Genomic DNA, 17296 nt, shown 5'->3' on the forward strand with positions numbered 1-17296 from the left:
AGCAATTACAATTGTCTGTGAGTTCAACAAAGTTGGGTGGCACGGTGGTGCAGTGGTTAGCATTGTCGCCGCACAGCAAAAAGGTTCAGGGTTCGAATCTGGTCCTGGCCGTTTCTGTGCAGAGTTTGTATGTTCTCCCTGTCCTTGCGTGGGTTCTCTTCGGGTTCTCCGGCATCCTCCCATTATCCAAAAACATTCACCTCAGGTCAGGTTACCTGGCGCTGCACTAGTGGTAGCCTGTTGCAGCAGCTCCCCCCTGAGAGCCCCCCTGCTGTAGCAAAGAAATTTCCCCTTGGGGATTAATAAAGTGAAATAAAAAAAAAAAACAAAGTTTGACAGACGTAGGATTGTAATTACTGACTGAGGTCAACTTACCTCAAAACTCTGTTTTAGGGAAATAATGGCTTTCGCTGAACCACAACTTTTTTCCCATCACAGGCGGTGGTGGAAAAAGTGGAGATATTTTACTTTGTAAAAAGTAGCAACAAAGCAGTAAAAAAAACAACAACAACAACTCCAATACAAATAAGTTTTTACATTTCCTGCACAAGAAAAGAAAATCTGTGTGTCCACTGTTTGTCTGTGAGACACAGAGATGCAGCAAACCTACAATATCAATATGTTTGCTGCATCTAAGTCTCATCATCGTTCATTCTGTATGAAATGAAGGATCACAATTGTTTCCTTGTTGTATTTTTTTTTATTTTACAGGAATGGAATCTCACTGTGATGGCAGACAGGATGGATCTCAATGTTATGGACCTTTGGGAGGAACTGTGGTCGTCCAGCTGATGGACGTAGACTCTCAAACACATACATACGAATTGAAGAAAGAATCCACGATAATACTCCACGGGAAACTAAATGAAATTATAACTAATTCTCTAAAAGACAGATTTGTCTTTACTCCCAGTAATGGGACATTTAGGATCAATAAACTCAACAGGACAGACAGTGGTAATTATACACTTTTTATCAGTGAGTCAAATGGACGGCTGACATCAAAACAGACTCTGCATTTGTCTATTCAAGGTGAATTACTTATTTCATTTTGGGAAATTTAGTCATATGAATAGATATAAATCTCAGATTGTATTGATAATCTACATTATGTATCACATACTCTACATGTATCTGTATTTTGAGCCTTTAGAAACTGTAAAAAAGGATCAAGATAATGCTGCAATATCAAATGTCCTCTGTGTGTCCTTCAGCTCCCGTGTCCTCTGTCCTGATGGACTCTGAGTGTCTGTCCCAGGGAGAGATGAAGGTTTCCTGCTCCTCTGAGGGAGGGGACAGTCCTCAGTACAGCTGGACTCTGGGTGGACGTGCATTGACAGACGCTGAGCTCTACTCTGAAAATAAAGAGGAAAACAGTATCACTCTGAAACAACATGTCTCAGGACGTGTTGCTTGTAAAGTCTGGAATCACGTCAGTAGTGTCTCCAAAGAAGAGGATATAATGAACTGTGGTGAGTGAGAAATAATGTGATCATTATGACACTGATGATTATAATTACTCTGTTCATCTGTTGTATATTGTGTTTGTTTGTTCATAGGATTCATTTACATTAACTGCATCTCTGATGGGACAGAAATATCTCAGTGGGTGTTTGCAGCCAATAACACCCTGTGTATTCAATCAACAACAGTCACTTCAGGTAAGGAGACTGACATAGTTTCACTTACACTCTCCAAATAATGCCGTTTGCTGATCCACAACTTTTTTCCCATCACAGGCGGTGGTGGAAAAAGTAATGAGATATTTTACGTTGTAAAAAGTAGCAACACAGCAGTAAAAAAACAACAACAACAGCTCCGATAGAAATAAGTTTTTACATTTGCTGCACAAGAAAAGAAAACCTGTGTGTCCACTGTGGTCTGTGAGACACAGAGATGCAGCAAACTTACAATATTAATGTGTTTGCTGCATCTAATTCTCATCATCATTCATTCTGTAAAATGAAGGATCACAATTGTTTCTTTTTGTTTTTCAAATTTTACAGGAGTGGAAACTCACTGTGATGGCAGACAGTATGCAGCTCAATGTTATGGACCTTTGGGAGGAACTTTGGTCCACCAGCTGATGGACGGAGACTCTCAAATACCTAAATACGAATGGAAGAAAGAATCCACAATTATACTCCGCGGGAGACAAAATGAAATTATAACTAATTCTCTGAAAGACAGATCTGTCTTTACTCCCAGTAATGGGACATTTAGGATCAATAAACTCAACAGGACAGACAGTAGTGAATATACACTTTCAATCTTTGATTCAAACGGAACGCTGACATCGAAAAAGACTCTACATTTGTCTATTCAAGGTAAATTACTTTTTTCATTCAGAGACATTTAGTCACATGGATAGATATAGATCTCAGATTGTATTGATAATCTACATTATGTATCACATACTCTACATGTATCTGTATTTTGAGCGTTTCGAAACTGTAAAAAAGAATCAAGATACTGCTGCAATATCAAAAGTCCTCTGTGTGTCTTTCAGCTCCTGTGTCCTCTGTCCTTGCGGTCTCTGAGTGTCTGTCCCAGGGAGAGATGAAGGTTTCCTGCTCCTCTGAGGGAGGGGACAGTCCTCAGTCCAGCTGGACTCTGGGTGGACGTGCACTGACAGACGCTGAGCTCTACTCTGAAAATAAAGAGGAAAACAGTATCACTCTGAAACAACATGTCTCAGGACGTGTTGCTTGTAAAGTCTGGAATCACGTCAGTAGTGTCTCCAAAGAAGAGGATATAATGAACTGTGGTGAGTGAGAAATAATGTGATCATTATGACACTGATGATTATAATTACTCTGTTCATCTGTTGTATATTGTGTTTGTTTGTTCATAGGATTCATTTACATTAACTGCATCTCTAATGGGACAAACATAACACAGTGGGTGTTTGCAGCCAATAACACCCTGTGTATTCAATCAACAACAGTCACTGTGGTTAAGGAGACTGACATAGTTTCACTTACACCCTCCATTAATATCACATCCTTCAATGAAACTGTGACTCCCGGCAGTGATGGTCCATGGTACCTTTGTAAGTGAAAACTTACTCTGCTGCAGTGAATTCATTGATGTCATTTTCTCCTTTGCTCCTCTGCCTTTTTTCATAACACATGTATAGTTTGCTGATTTCAATATACGTATTTGTTGTCTCTTATTTTAGCTACAGATGCTTTACCAACAATGGCAGGTGTACTCTCTGCACTGGTTATCTTCTTAGTTGTAGGCGTGGCAGTCACCTGTGCTCTGAAAAAAAAGAAAAACAACAAACCTAAAGGTACAAAACAGAACTTCCATTTACCTTCCTCACTACATTCACAGTTTACAAATTATTTTGTTCGTTTTATAGATTGAATAAATAGTTTAACATTTTGAGTAATTGCATTTGTTCGCTTACTTGCTCAGCGTTAAGGCCTCTACACACCGGGGGCGTGACAAATAAATGAATATTTTCCAATAAAACTATTCAAACCGGCAGCGATGCAAATTTTCAACACCTTTTGAAAAAATGGTTTGAAGAGAATCATGTCACCTCTTTCTTCAGAACAATAATGGATTCAACATCATCTAGTGATGCCGATCTTGTTTTGCTCCTCCTCACTCCACGAAAGAAGAGGAGATTTTGTTACTTTAGCCAAACCTGCTGTGACACTGTTTCTTGTGACACTGCCCACTGCCAACTCTACTACATCCAAAAGTAAACCATTTCTGATAGCTATAGTGGTGGGCAATGCTTCTCAATGCATTGTCCTTGAGATTGTTGTCCTTGTATGTCCCTCTGTCATAGCCTATAATACTCTGTGGCTCGAAACAATCAACATTATTGTTGGGAGTTTTGATGTGATGTTCGTTGTACTTCCGCACAATGAGATTGGTTGGTGACCTTACTAGAGGTGTGAAAGGTCAGGAAAAACAATTTCCTTCCAAAAGAAAATTGTTGATTTGTAGGCGTAAATATTCATGTTCTGTGTAAAAGTACTCGGGACAAGAATATTTAGATAAATAGTGTGTAAACCCTTAAAACAAGAATTCTAAAAACATTCTCAAGTCGCTAGGAGATGGTTAGATTTAACACAAAAACTGGAAACAGGGCAAATCTGTTAGCTTGGTTCTGTCCAAAGTTAAGAACGAATTTCAATTTGTTTCTAGTTCAGTAATTAACACATTTAAAGGGTAGATTTTGTGTAACATTTGAGTCAGGCTCTGTGTTAAAGCTAACCGACTGTTAATGCTGCAGAGAGTGACAGCAATATTTTTGTTGGCAAGACAGAGACTTAGTTTATTCTCCAAAATGTTAAACTAGTTCTTCAAAGTCATTGTATGTAATTAGAAGGCTCTACTTTGTTTGTGTCACTTACTTCTACCTGCTAATCTGCAGAGGGACAAGACGACCAGGAAGTGACCTACGCCGATGTCAGGATGGTGCAGCGGCAGCAGAGGCAGGTGGAGCAAAGGGGGAAGGTGGAGGTGGAGTACGGCCAAGTCAAGTTTTCAAATCGACCTCAGCAGACTCAACCAGCAGGAGAGGACTGTTTGTACGCTAAAGTCCGTAAAGGCAGGTGATTTCAGGTGTCCACAGATCAGGAGGAACACACACCTGAAGGCAGAGAGAGGGAGGAGATGTCAAGATGCCTGAAGGTCTTTCACCTTCATTTTGTTGAAGTTGTCATTAGAGAAAGAAAAGTCATTAAAGCTCATACATATGAGGGTTTTCTTCACTTTTCTGGGAAGCAAAGCATCTAGTCTTTGTGACCTTTAACAACGGCATCCTGCTTAAGCGCTGGAACTTTTAGTGGAATATTTAACAATTCCTTAATTGTTTTTGAATTATTTGACCCTGTTTTTAATTGTATATATATGATATATCAGCTTCTTGTAATTTATAAGCATATTTACTTTAATTTCATTGTTGAAATACTGAGAGCTTGTAATAAATGATACATTTTAAGAATAACTTCCTTTCCAATTTATTCACCTTCATTAATCTAATGATTGGCAGACATGACTCTGAAAGCATGTCTGTGTTTACACATCATGTAAAATGTTACTTTTAATTTGAAGTAAGGTGACATAAGTGACATTTAATGTATTTTTTAAACAGATATTGATGGATTTGTTGAGGGTCATAGTATGTAAATATAAATCCTGGCACAGTGTGTATTGGGAAAGTTATTTCAATTATAAATGGTTTGGTGCAGTGTGTGTGGGAGAATTAATGTCATTAATGGCAACGCTCGTTTGGCTCTCTAGTCCAAAGATATACAAGCAAAATGTCTCGTCTGTTGCAAAGTTCACAGTGTGCACAAATTTGTTTCCATGAAGCAAACACTTCTGCTTTTCTCTCAGGCGTGAGCACTTATTCGGACTAGTGGTTTATCAGCGGCGTGATGTTATCTTTTTTAGGATAATGGTACAAGAAGAAACAGTTCAACACATTTAGATCAGTTAATGGTAAAATATGTTTTTCTTCTACTAAAAGAAGGAGAGAAGTGAAAGGGACAAATGTGGTGTTCTTGAGGAATTCAGTAAATTTAGGAACGTAGTTCGAGAAGGGAAGACATTTAACAGCTTGTTCAATTCTGAGAAAGGTTTGTCTTTCAACACCATCAAATCATGCTTTCTATATTTAGTTCAATGCACTTCCTTTGTCTTTGTGGTTTCCAGTTGACAATGTTCCTGTGAAAACAGAATATTTGACATCGATGTTTTTTAACTAACAATCTATACTTTTTCAACAACTTTAATTATCGAGAATTTTAGTTTTATCATGTCACTTTCAAATCTGGAGGAATAGAGATATTCCTACTAATTATGTGGGGTAAATAGAAAGTAATTTGAACAAAGCTGCTGCTGTAGATATTTATGATCTACAATTAACCAACAAAAAGGTTAAAAAATGTTTTAATTTGTTGTTGTAATTGTTGTGAAGCACTTTGTGACTTTGTCTGAGAAAGGTGCTGTGTTAAAAAAGAAAGAAAAAAGATTAGAAAAGCTTGGAGTGAAACTGAACTACTCACAAATCAATGCCTTTGGATCAATACATAATCTATGACTATTTGTAGTCGCTGTGCATGTGCAGTTGATTGGGGCATAAATAATGAAACACAATCAATGATAAGATGTAAGTACATACGTTTTCATAAGATACCAGTAGATCTTACATGCAAGTCAAGACGCAAACGTCTTATTGTTAGAACACGTGACACATACAACTTTGAGTCTTGAATGTGCAGAGAATATGACCTCCTCAGCAGTTATCTGCCTGAAAGAGTGATTTCATCATCTAAAACAAAACAATACTATGTTTCACAGTAAATTAGTCAGTCAGACTACATGCACAAAAAGGTTTTAGCATTTTCTCTCATCTACACCCACTCAGGAACTATTTCACAACAATTTCTCAGCATGGATTCATTAGATTAGATTAGGTTAGATTAGACTTTATTAATCCCAGAGTGAGGAAATTTGAATCTATGAGAATCCATCCATCAAAGTTCTGTAAAGTTCTTTATTCAGTAATATAAATTGGAATCTCAAAGCTCTTGCTTTTCTTTTCATGATATTTATAATAATGTATTGGTCTCATTTCCTCTATATATCACTTTAAATTAATCAAATGTAACAGTGTGTAAATATGAACTGTACCTATGAAAAAAACATGTCAAGTGGGACTAGAAAGTTGTTTTGACTTATTTAGGATACGAAAAAGTAGAATAATATCTATTTGATTCTTACTCAACTATTGTACATAACATGATGTTACACCAGAACATATTCAATAATTACAGGTACTGCTAAGAGGAAGGACTTTAACGTTGTGTCTAATTCATGAAAGGTTTTGCTGTAACATGTTTATGGGCATATTGTTTGATAATGTTATCTTGCTGCTGGCCGGACATACAAAAACAACAACCCTCATTAATCTGGAGGACTTGATATCCTCTGGTCCATGTTCACCATCACCCCGACATGTAAAACAGAGTTACATGTATTATAGTTCCTTATCGGAGCTATATTGAGACGGATGAAACAATCCGCGGTTATCGGAGCATTTTCCTCTGAACTCTGTTCTGCTACGAGCTCAATAGAAGCTAATTAGCACATTAGCTCCCATTTCTCCAAAATCAAGTTATACTTCATCAAGTAAAATCACGTTAGGGGTTTGCACCGCGGACTAAATATAGCAGAGTCACTGTGGAAATGTTATCTCGTATAATTATAACAAGCACACAGAACTGCCAGCGGCGGCGGACACTGCCGCTGCCGGTGCGACCGGGAGATGAACGGCCGGGAGGGTGAAGCTCAGTTCGGCTCAGCGCTGCAGGAGGAGCGGTGTGTCCGTGAACTCCGTCAGTCTCCGGTGGAAGTTGGTGAAACTATCCACCGTGAAATAATCACTGCAGAGGCGGCTGTTTGTGTTCATCCTAAAGTCTCTTTTAGCTCTTCATGAAATCAATCCACCTCTTTTTCCTTTCTTCATCAGTAGGATATTTAAATAGCGATGCAGCGCTGCTTTGGAGGTTCTTGCTTCCAGGAAAGATGAACTTGCAGGTGGAGGGAGACGTCCTGTAGCAGCCAGCTGATGTACAATAACAATCTGACTACAGCAGGAGTAGAACTGAAGTCCAGTGGGATGACCTCTTATGCAAATGAGCTCCAGGCTTTTATACCGTTTCACCGTGTGAGAGGAGGAGCCACGCAGGAGGTTATATAAACAGTCTGTGAGCTACGTCGGTGACGTACTGAAGCTCGGTTTTAGCCACGCCTAAAAAAACCTGAACTGCAGACGGATGAGAAACTGTTTAACGGTCTAACTCCACATTTCAGTGCGACAAAGTTGAAAAACTTTGCACGTGCTTTCAGCAACTCATTTCACTCGTATATAATGTATTGAGAGGAAAATCTTGGAATTTGCTTCACTGCATCTTTAAAGTATTAAACTGATGTTTAACTTAAATGCACCGCCATCATTCAGTCGGTGGTTAAATTTAGCATGGTAGCAAGAAGGGTATGGTCAGGATGCTAAACATTGTTTAGTAATGTTTGTCTTTATTTTCTTCAGATCTCTTACGGTGTGTTCACTACCAGTTTTCACTGCGTTTAATAGATTCAAGTCCCATTCAATAAAGTTTTGTGAACCGTCAGTAAAAGACACCAGACCATCATTCATCGGGGATGCTACAGTTTATGAGGCCATTTCTGCACAGACTTGTATGTTTTATGACTATTGGTCGATACAGCTGATTCTGATAATTCACATGGTTGAAGCTGTGACAGCAGACAATGCACGCCTTTTCTTCTGGACCTGATCAATAACAGGTGACATCTGTGACTCAAGTGTTGGATATATGCTGTTAAATAAAAGTGGTCTGACCGCTATACTGACCTGGTCATCAAACACTGAACGGAAAGAGACATAGAAGCTGTGTTTGGACTGTTTTAGAAATGTCTGCTGTCAGTCTCCTTCACTCAGTCCATCAAACACGAAGGCCAACTTGTAGGTTGAAAGGGGAAGTAAAACGTGTCTTTGGTTTCTCCTCTCACTGTAAAAAGAAGTTAACATGACATCACTCTTCTTGGTGAGAACGTTCACACCCTCCTCTGAGGCTGATTGCTGAAAAGACACTTTGCAGGCTGCTCAAAGCACAATACACAGGTTTAGTTTGGGACAATTAGAGACTAAACTGCTGTGAAGAGACATGGAAGCTGTGTTTGGACTGTTGGTGATGCTACTAGGAGTCTCTCATGGTGAGCTGTTCAACTTCTTTCCTCTGGCACCTTATTAAAACTCATAGGATTAATATCAACGTGTTTTGTAGATGTGGGATTAAATATAGTTAATAAAGTTAAGACAATATTTCCAGTGATGTGTACAGCAGCTCAAATACTGTAAAGAACATTGTTGGGTTTAAGATCAGTAAAGTTTTATTATAACCGTTTTATATAACAGCAGTGCTGAATAATATTCATCAACATATCGTGTTGTTCAAATGGAGAATACTTTAGTTGCTGGTTGGTCTACGGAGGGATTTAAAATAAGTGCATCATATTTTGAATGAAAACATCTTTTGTAATAATATAGCCTATTTCTGTTTGAATTTGTTGCACAAGACCAAGCTCTCGTCTTCTGTTACTTGTTTCACAGTAAACCTACAACATCTTCTTGGTAAATTTTCTAATAAACAGATTGTATTATCATGGCACTTTATATCCATTTTATTATTATTTTTCAAGCATTTTAAATTTGAGCTGTTTAACTGGCCCTTTAAATCTCCCTTTAAAATGATCTTAATGGTATAAAGAGTAAAGGAGATTGGTTTCTCACTGTTGCTGTTTCTCAAGAGCCATGTTTTCAATGTTGCAGTTGTAATCTTACAAAAGCTTTACAGTGTTTGCCTCAGACTATACTGCAACTGTAGCAAGTCTCTGCTCCAAGGCTGTATTTTTGGTTATTGTCATAGTTGTAAACATCAGTGAGACACTTTACCTAAACTACCAACTGTGGCCTGGAGGCTCTATTAACTGTTTAACGTGTAACATCCTGAGACAAAACGGTAATGCCAGTTATAATACCATATATGGTATCGATCCAACACTTCATTGCCGCTACGTAACGCCTGCCCACTCTGAGTGAAATATTCAAAGCTCATGTTTTTATGGCCGCAGCACTTCTTCTAAATGGTTCCTCATTTTTTACACATTTGTTCAAAACACTGGATGACCCAACTCATAATTTGTTTTAGGATTTTAAGCTTCTCTTGAGTTGCAGCAATTAAAATGTTTTGTGAGTTCAACAAAGTTTGACAGACGTAGGATTGTAATTACTGACTGAGGTCAATTTACCTCAAAACTCTGTTTTAGGGAAATAATGGCGTTCGCTGAACCACAACTTTTTTCCCATCACAGGCGGTGGTGGAAAAAGTGATGAGATATTTTACTTTGTAAAAAGTAGCAACAAAGCAGTAAAAAAAAACAACCCCAAAAAACAACAACTACGATACAAATAAGTTTTTACATTTGCTGCACAAGAAAAGAAAACCTGTGTGCCCACTGTGGTCTGTGAGACACAGAGATGCAGCAAACCTACAATATGAATGTGTTTGCTGCATCTAATTCTCATCATCGTTCATTCTGTATAAAATGAAGGATCACAATTGTTTCCTTGTTTTATTTTTTTTTATTTTACAGGAATGGAATCTCACTGTGATGGCAGACAGGATGGATCTCAATGTTATGGACCTGTGGGAGGAACTGTGGTCCTCCAGCTGATGGACGGAGCCTCTCAAATACATAAATACGAATTGAAGAAAGAATCCACAATAATACTCCGCTGGAGACAAAATGAAATTATAAGTAATTCTCTAAAAGACAGATCTGTCTTTACTCCCAGTAATGGGATATTTAGGATCAATAAACTCAACAGGACAGACAGTGGTAATTATACACTTTTTATCAGTGAGTCAAATGGATGGCTGACATCGAAACAGACTCTACATTTGTCTATTCAAGGTAAATTACTTTTTTCATTTTGGGAAATTTAGTCACATGGATAGATATAAATCTCAGATTGTATTGATAATCTACATTATGTATCACATACTCTATATGTATCTGTATTTTGAGCCTTTAGAAACTGTAAAAAAGGATCAAGATAATGCTGCAATATCAAAAGTCCTCTGTGTGTCCTTCAGCTCCCGTGTCCTCTGTCCTGATGGACTCTGAGTGTCTGTCCCAGGGAGAGATGAAGGTTTCCTGCTCCTCTGAGGGAGGGGACAGTCCTCAGTCCAGCTGGACTCTGGGTGGACATGCACTGACAGACGCTGAGCTCTACTCTGAAAATAAAGAGGAAAACAGTATCACTCTGAAACAACATGTCTCAGGACGTGTTGCTTGTAAAGTCTGGAATCACGTCAGTAGTGTCTCCAAAGAAGAGGATATAATAAACTGTGGTGAGTGAGAAATAATGTGATCATTATGACACTGATGATTATAATTACTCTGTTCATCTGTTGTATATTGTGTTTGTTTGTTCATAGGATTCATTTACATTAATTGCATCTCGGATGTGAAAAACATAACACAGTGGGTGTTTCCAGCCAATAACACCCTGTGTATTCAATCAACAACAGTCACTTCAGGTAAGGAGACTGACATAGTTTCACTTACACCTTCCAAATAATGACATCAGCTGAACCATAACTTTTTTCCCATCACAGGCGGTGGTGGAAAAAGTGATGAGATATTTTACTTTGTAAAAAGTAGCAACACAGCAGTAAAAAAATAACAACAACAACTCATAATACAGATAAGATTTTACATTTGCTGCTCAAGAAAAGAAAACCAGCATACCCACTGTGGTCTGTAAGACACAGAGATGCAGCAAACCTACAATATTAATCTAATTCTCATCATCATTCATTCTGTATAAAATGAAGAATCACAATTATTTTTTTGTTTTTCAAATTTTACAGGAGTGGAAACTCACTGTGATGGCAGACAGTATGCAGCTCAATGTTATGGACCTTTGGGAGGAACTGTGGTCCTCCAGCTGATGGACAGAGCCTCTCAAATACATAGATACGAATTGAAGAAAGAATCCACAGTAATACTCCGCGGGAAACAAAATGAAATTATAACTAATTCTCTGAAAGACAGATCTGTCTTTACTCCCAGTGATAGAACATTTAGGATCAATAAACTCAGCAGGACAGACAGTAGTGAATACACATTTTCAATGTTTGATTCAAACGGAACGTTGACATCGATAAAGACTCTACATTTGTCTATTCAAGGTAAATTACTTTTTTCATACTGAGAAATTGAATCATATGGATAGATATAAATCTCAGATTGTATTGATAATCAACATCATGTATCACATACTCTACATGTATCTGTATTTTGAGCCTTTAGAAACTGTAAAAAAGGATCAAGATACTGCTGCAAGATCAAAAGTCCTCTGTTTGTCTTTCAGCTCCTGTGTCCTCTGTCCTGATGGTCTCTGGGTGTCTGTCCCAGGGAGAGATGAAGGTTTCCTGCTCCTCTGAGGGAGGGGACAGTCCTCAGTACAGCTGGACTCTGGGTGGACGTGCACTGACAGACGCTGAGCTCTACTCTGAAAATAAAGAGGAAAACAGTATCACTCTGAAACAACATGTCTCAGGACGTGTTGCTTGTAAAGTCTGGAATCACGTCAGTAGTGTCTCCAAAGAAGAGGATATAATGAACTGTGGTGAGTGAGAAATAATGTGATCATTATGACACTGATGATTATAATTACTCTGTTCATCTGTTGTATATTGTGTTTGTTTGTTCATAGGATTCATTTACATTAACTGCATCTCCGATAGGACAGAAATATCACAGTGGGTGTTTCCAGCCAATAACACCCTGTGTATTCAATCAACAACAGTCACTTCAGGTAAGGAGACTGACATAGTTTCACTTACACCCTCCAAATAATGACGTTAGCTGAACCACAACTTTTTTCCCATCACAGGCGGTGGTGGAAAAAGTGATGAGATATTTTACTATGTAAATAGTAGCAACACAGCAGTAAAAAAAACAACAATAACAACTCACAATACAAACATGTTTTTACATTTGCTGCACAAGAAAAGAAAACCTGTGTGTCCACTTTGGTCTGTGAGACACAGAAATGCAGCAAACTTATAATATTAACGTGTTTGCTGCATCTAATTCTCATCATCATTCATTCTGTAAAATGAAGGATCACAATTGTTTCCTTTTGTTTTTCAAATTTTACAGGTGTGGAAACTCACTGTGATGGCAGACAGTATGCAGCTCAATGTTATGGACCTTTGGGAGGAACTGTGGTCCTCCAGCTGATGGACGAAGACTCTCAAATACATCGATACAAAATGAAGAAAGAATCCACAGTAATACTCCGCGGGAAACAAAATGAAATTATAACTAATTCTCTGAAAGACAGATCTGTCTTTACTCCCAGTGATAGAACATTTAGGATCAATAAACTCAGCAGGACAGATAGTAGTGAATATACACTTTTAATCTTTGATTTAGAAGCAAAGCTGACATCGAAAAAGACTCTACATTTGTCTATTCAAGGTAAATTACTTTTTTCATACTGAGAAATTGAATCATATGGATAGATATAAATCTCAGATTGTATTGATAATCTACATTATGTATCACATACTCTACATGTATCTGTATTTTGAGCCCTTAGAAACTGTAAAAAAGGATCAAGATACTGTTGCAATATCAAAAGTCCTCTGTGTGTCTTTCAGCTCCTGTGTCCTCTGTCCTGATGGACTCTGAGTGTCTGTCCCAGGGAGAGATGAAGGTTTCCTGCTCCTCTGAGGGAGGGGACAGTCCTCAGTCCAGCTGGACTCTGGGTGGACGTGCACTGACAGACGCTGAGCTCTGCTCTGAAAATAAAGAGGAAAACAGTATCACTCTGAAACAACATGTCTCAGGACGTGTTGCTTGTAAAGTCTGGAATCACGTCAGTAGTGTCTCCAAAGAAGAGGATATAATAAACTGTGGTGAGTGAGAAATAATGTGATCATTATGACATTGATGATTGTAATTACTCTGTTCACCTGTCGTATATTGTGTTTGTTTGCTCGTAGGATTCATTTACATTAACTGCATCTCTGATGGGACAGCAATATCACAGTGGGTGTTTGCAGCCAATAACACCCTGTGTATTCAATCAACAACAGTCACTTCAGGTAAGGAGACTGACATAGTTTCACTTGCACCCTCCAAATAATGGCGTTAGCTGAACCACAACTTTTTTCCCATCACAGGCGGTGGTGGAAAAAGTGATGAGATATTTTACTTTGTAAATAGTAGCAACACAGCAGTAAAAAAAACAACAATAACAACTCACAATACAAATAAGATTTTACATTTGCTGCACAAGAAAAGAAAAACCTGTGTGCCCACTGTGGTCTGTGAGACACAGAGATGCAGCAAACCTACAATATTAATGTGTTTGCTGCATCTAATTCTCAGCATCATTCATTCTGTATAAAATGAAGGATCACAATTGTTTCTTTTTATTTTTCAAATTTTACAGGAGTGGAAACTCACTGTGATGGCAGACAGTATGCAGCTCAATGTTATGGACCTTTGGGAGGAGCTATGGTCCTCCAGCTGATGGACGAAGGCTCTCAAATACATAGATACGAATTGAAGAAAGAATCCACGATAATTCTCCTCGTCCGACAAAATGAAATTATAACTAATTCTCTGAAAGACAGATCTGTGTTTACTCGCAGTGATAGAACATTTAGGATCAATAAACTCAGCAGGACAGACAGTAGTGAATATAAACTTTCAATCTTTGATTTAGAAGCAAAGCTGACATCGAAAAAGACTCTACATTTGTCTATTCAAGGTAAATTACTTTTTTCATACTGAGAAATTGAATCATATGGATAGATATAAATCTCAGATTGTATTGATAATCTACATTATGTATCACATACTCTACATGTATCTGTATTTTGAGCCTCTAGAAACTGTAAAAAAGGATCAAGATACTGATGCAATATCAAAAGTCCTCTGTGTGTCTTTCAGCTCCTGTGTCCTCTGTCCTTGCGGTCTCTGAGTGTCTGTCCCAGGGAGTGATGAAGGTTTCCTGCTCCTCTGAGGGAGGGGACAGTCCTCAGTACAGCTGGACTCTGGGTGGACGTGCACTGACAGACGCTGAGCTCTACTCTGAAAATAAAGAGGAAAACAGTATCACTCTGAAACAACATGTCTCAGGACGTGTTGCTTGTAAAGTCTGGAATCACGTCAGTAGTGTCTCCAAAGAAGAGGATATAATGAACTGTGGTGAGTGAGAAATAATGTGATCATTATGACACTGATGATTATAATTACTCTGTTCATCTGTTGTATATTGTGTTTGTTTGTTCATAGGATACATTTACATTAACTGCATCTCCAATGGGACAGAAATATCACAGTGGGTGTTTGCAGCCAATAACACCCTGTGTATTCAATCAACAACAGTCACTTCAGGTAAGGAGACTGACATAGTTTCACTTAAACCCTCCTTTAATATCACATCCTTCAATGAAACTGTGACTCCCGGCAGTGATGGTCCACGGTACCTTTGTAAGCGAAAATTTACTCTGCTGCAGTGGATTCATTGATGTAATTTTCTCCTTTGCTCATCTGTCTTCTTAATAACACACGTAGAGTTTGCTGACATCAATATCTGTGTTTGTTGTGTCTTTTATTTTTACCCTCCATTTATCAAATACAGTTCTAACTTAACTTGTGATTTTTGTGTCTCTCAACAGATCACTACTTGCTTGGTTTGCGAGCGGCTGTCATAATTCTCTTGTTAATTGGGATTCATATATTTTTTGCTTGTAAGAAAATAAAAGCTAAAGGCTCTGCTATCCCACAAACGACAGACCAGCCAGAGAACTCGGTTATGATGGTTGAAATGAGAAGTCCTGCATCTTAAACCTACACTGATAGTGTCGCTCTTCACCTGCTGTTATTTGCATTGTGTCTGTTTGTGGTTGGAAAATTAAGTTCAGAGTGAAATTTCTCTCCTGGTTTTAATCTTCACAAATTCTGTTTACATCTTAGCAGCTCTCCATGATTTCAATTCTAAAGTTCTGAGAGCTTTCTGTTTTAATATCACTGTAGAAACCCTAAAGGAAGCTTATTGTGACCCGACAGTGATCACAAGTAAACCGGTCTGTCTCTTTTCATTTGTCGCTAGACTGGTTGTAGATTTGGTGAAATTGGGATCAGATTTTCTTTTGCAAAGAAATAATTCAAGTGGAAGGAACGACTTCTTATAAAATGTTCAGTGCACGACAACCTTTGGACAGTGATGAAACATCCAGATGCCTACAGCTCCACCTGTGATCACGGAGCAGAAAACACACTTGTAAATATGTTATGTTGTAGAAAACGTTTTTTGTTTCATCGCTGCCGGACTAAATTAAAGTCCAAACAAAGACACATTTCAGTGTAAGTGTACATAATGCTGTTAGCTTTTGGTGTGAAAATCTGCGGCAGCATGTTAAATTACAGCCTGCAATTTACAGTGTGACTGTTGCATGAATAAAGTATCAATAAAATAGGTACGGGGTACTAATAGTACTTATTGCTGAACTGAAATCTCAAAGCTATTCTTTTTCTTTTTATGACATTTATAATAATGTATTTGTCTCATTTCCTCCATATACTACTTTAAATGAAACAAATGTAACAATAAAATGAATATGAACATTGTAAAAGTAATTGAACTATAACTGTGTGTCCATCAGACTAAATTTGTATGTAGTGAAAAGGGGCAGAAGATAACTGATAGTGTAATAGAATAAGAGAGGATCTTTGTTGGAAAAGCTGCATATATGGTTTGTATGTTGACAGCTTTTGTTGCGTGTTGTTTCACTTCCTTCATAGCTGAGCGCAACGACAAGCTTTCCTTGTTTGGTTAAACTTAACGTGTAATCTTAAAAAACAACTTCAGAAATGATTTCAAAACTTCTGCAAAGATTCTTGTCTCCAGCAACTTTTTTATTTTTTTATTTCTGAGATGCTTTTAGTCCACACACTGTCTGTTTAATGAAACTGAAAAGTAACTTTTAAAAACTGCTCAGCATAAATGCACTAGTTATATCTTGAGGCACAATATGAGTTGGGGAGTTTCTAGTCATACTGTTCCCAATAAGAGGAATTCATGCTTCCTTTGCAATGTTTCGAAGAACACAACAAGCATTAACATCTGAGAATTTGGTTTGATGTTTGAATGAAGAAGTCATGTCTTAAAACTCAGCATTAAGAAAAAACATATTCACCCTGCATGAAGGCAGCTTGAGAGAAGTGGCAGTATGCAGTACAAATTCACAGCAAACTAAAGATTAAATGTAGAAGTGTCAGTACTGTGTAGTGGTTAACACCGGCCCTGTTGAAGCACTGGTAAGACCGAATAGAAATCTCAAAGCTCTTGTTTTTCTTTTCATGATATTTATAATAATATATTGGTCTCATTTCCTCCATATATCATTTTAAATGAATCAAATGTAACAGTGTGTAAATATGAATTGCACCTATGAAAAAAACATGTCAAGTGGGACCAGAAAGATGTTTTGACTTATTTGGGATACGAAAAAGTAGAATAAGATCTACTTGATTCTTACTCAACTATTGTACCTAACATGATGTTACACCAGAACATATTCAATAATTACAGGTACTGCTAAGAGGAAGGACTTTAACGTTGTGTCTAATTCATGAAAGGTTTTGCTGTAAC

The 17296-nt window shown here is 37.9% G+C and overlaps 1 protein-coding gene across 1 annotated transcript; it reads left to right on the top strand.

Annotated features, from left to right (window-relative positions):
* The first annotated feature begins 1232 nt into the window (after positions 1-1232).
* Positions 1233-16218, top strand: LOC138211654 (uncharacterized). The gene is made up of 15 exons (XM_069171635.1): positions 1233-1472; positions 1560-1661; positions 2007-2327; positions 2510-2767; positions 11055-11156; positions 11490-11810; positions 11993-12250; positions 12338-12439; positions 12787-13107; positions 13290-13547; positions 13635-13736; positions 14087-14407; positions 14590-14847; positions 14935-15036; positions 15321-16218. Exons 1-15 carry the CDS (start codon positions 1235-1237, stop codon positions 15488-15490), a joined length of 3234 nt encoding a protein of 1077 aa, XP_069027736.1. The 5' UTR covers positions 1233-1234; the 3' UTR covers positions 15491-16218.
* The last annotated feature ends 1078 nt before the right edge of the window (positions 16219-17296 follow it).

The sequence above is a fragment of the Embiotoca jacksoni genome, unplaced genomic scaffold (genome assembly GCF_022577435.1).
Source record: "Embiotoca jacksoni isolate LCO1_2020_lvr unplaced genomic scaffold, fEmbJac1.0.p SCAF_5, whole genome shotgun sequence".
NCBI classification, from domain to species: domain Eukaryota; kingdom Metazoa; phylum Chordata; class Actinopteri; family Embiotocidae; genus Embiotoca; species Embiotoca jacksoni.

What these genes read in the sequence shown, in the direction of transcription:
- LOC138211654 (XM_069171635.1), top strand. Translation starts at nt 1,235, where the DNA reads ATGGACTCTGAGTGTCTGTCCCAGGGAGAGATGAAGGTTTCCTGCTCC. An exon ending in ATCAACAACAGTCACTTCAG is followed by an intron (nt 1,662 to 2,006) that starts GTAAGGAGACTG and finishes CAAATTTTACAG; the next exon opens with GAGTGGAAACTCACTGTGAT. An exon ending in AGAGGATATAATGAACTGTG is followed by an intron (nt 12,251 to 12,337) that starts GTGAGTGAGAAA and finishes GTTTGTTCATAG; the next exon opens with GATTCATTTACATTAACTGC.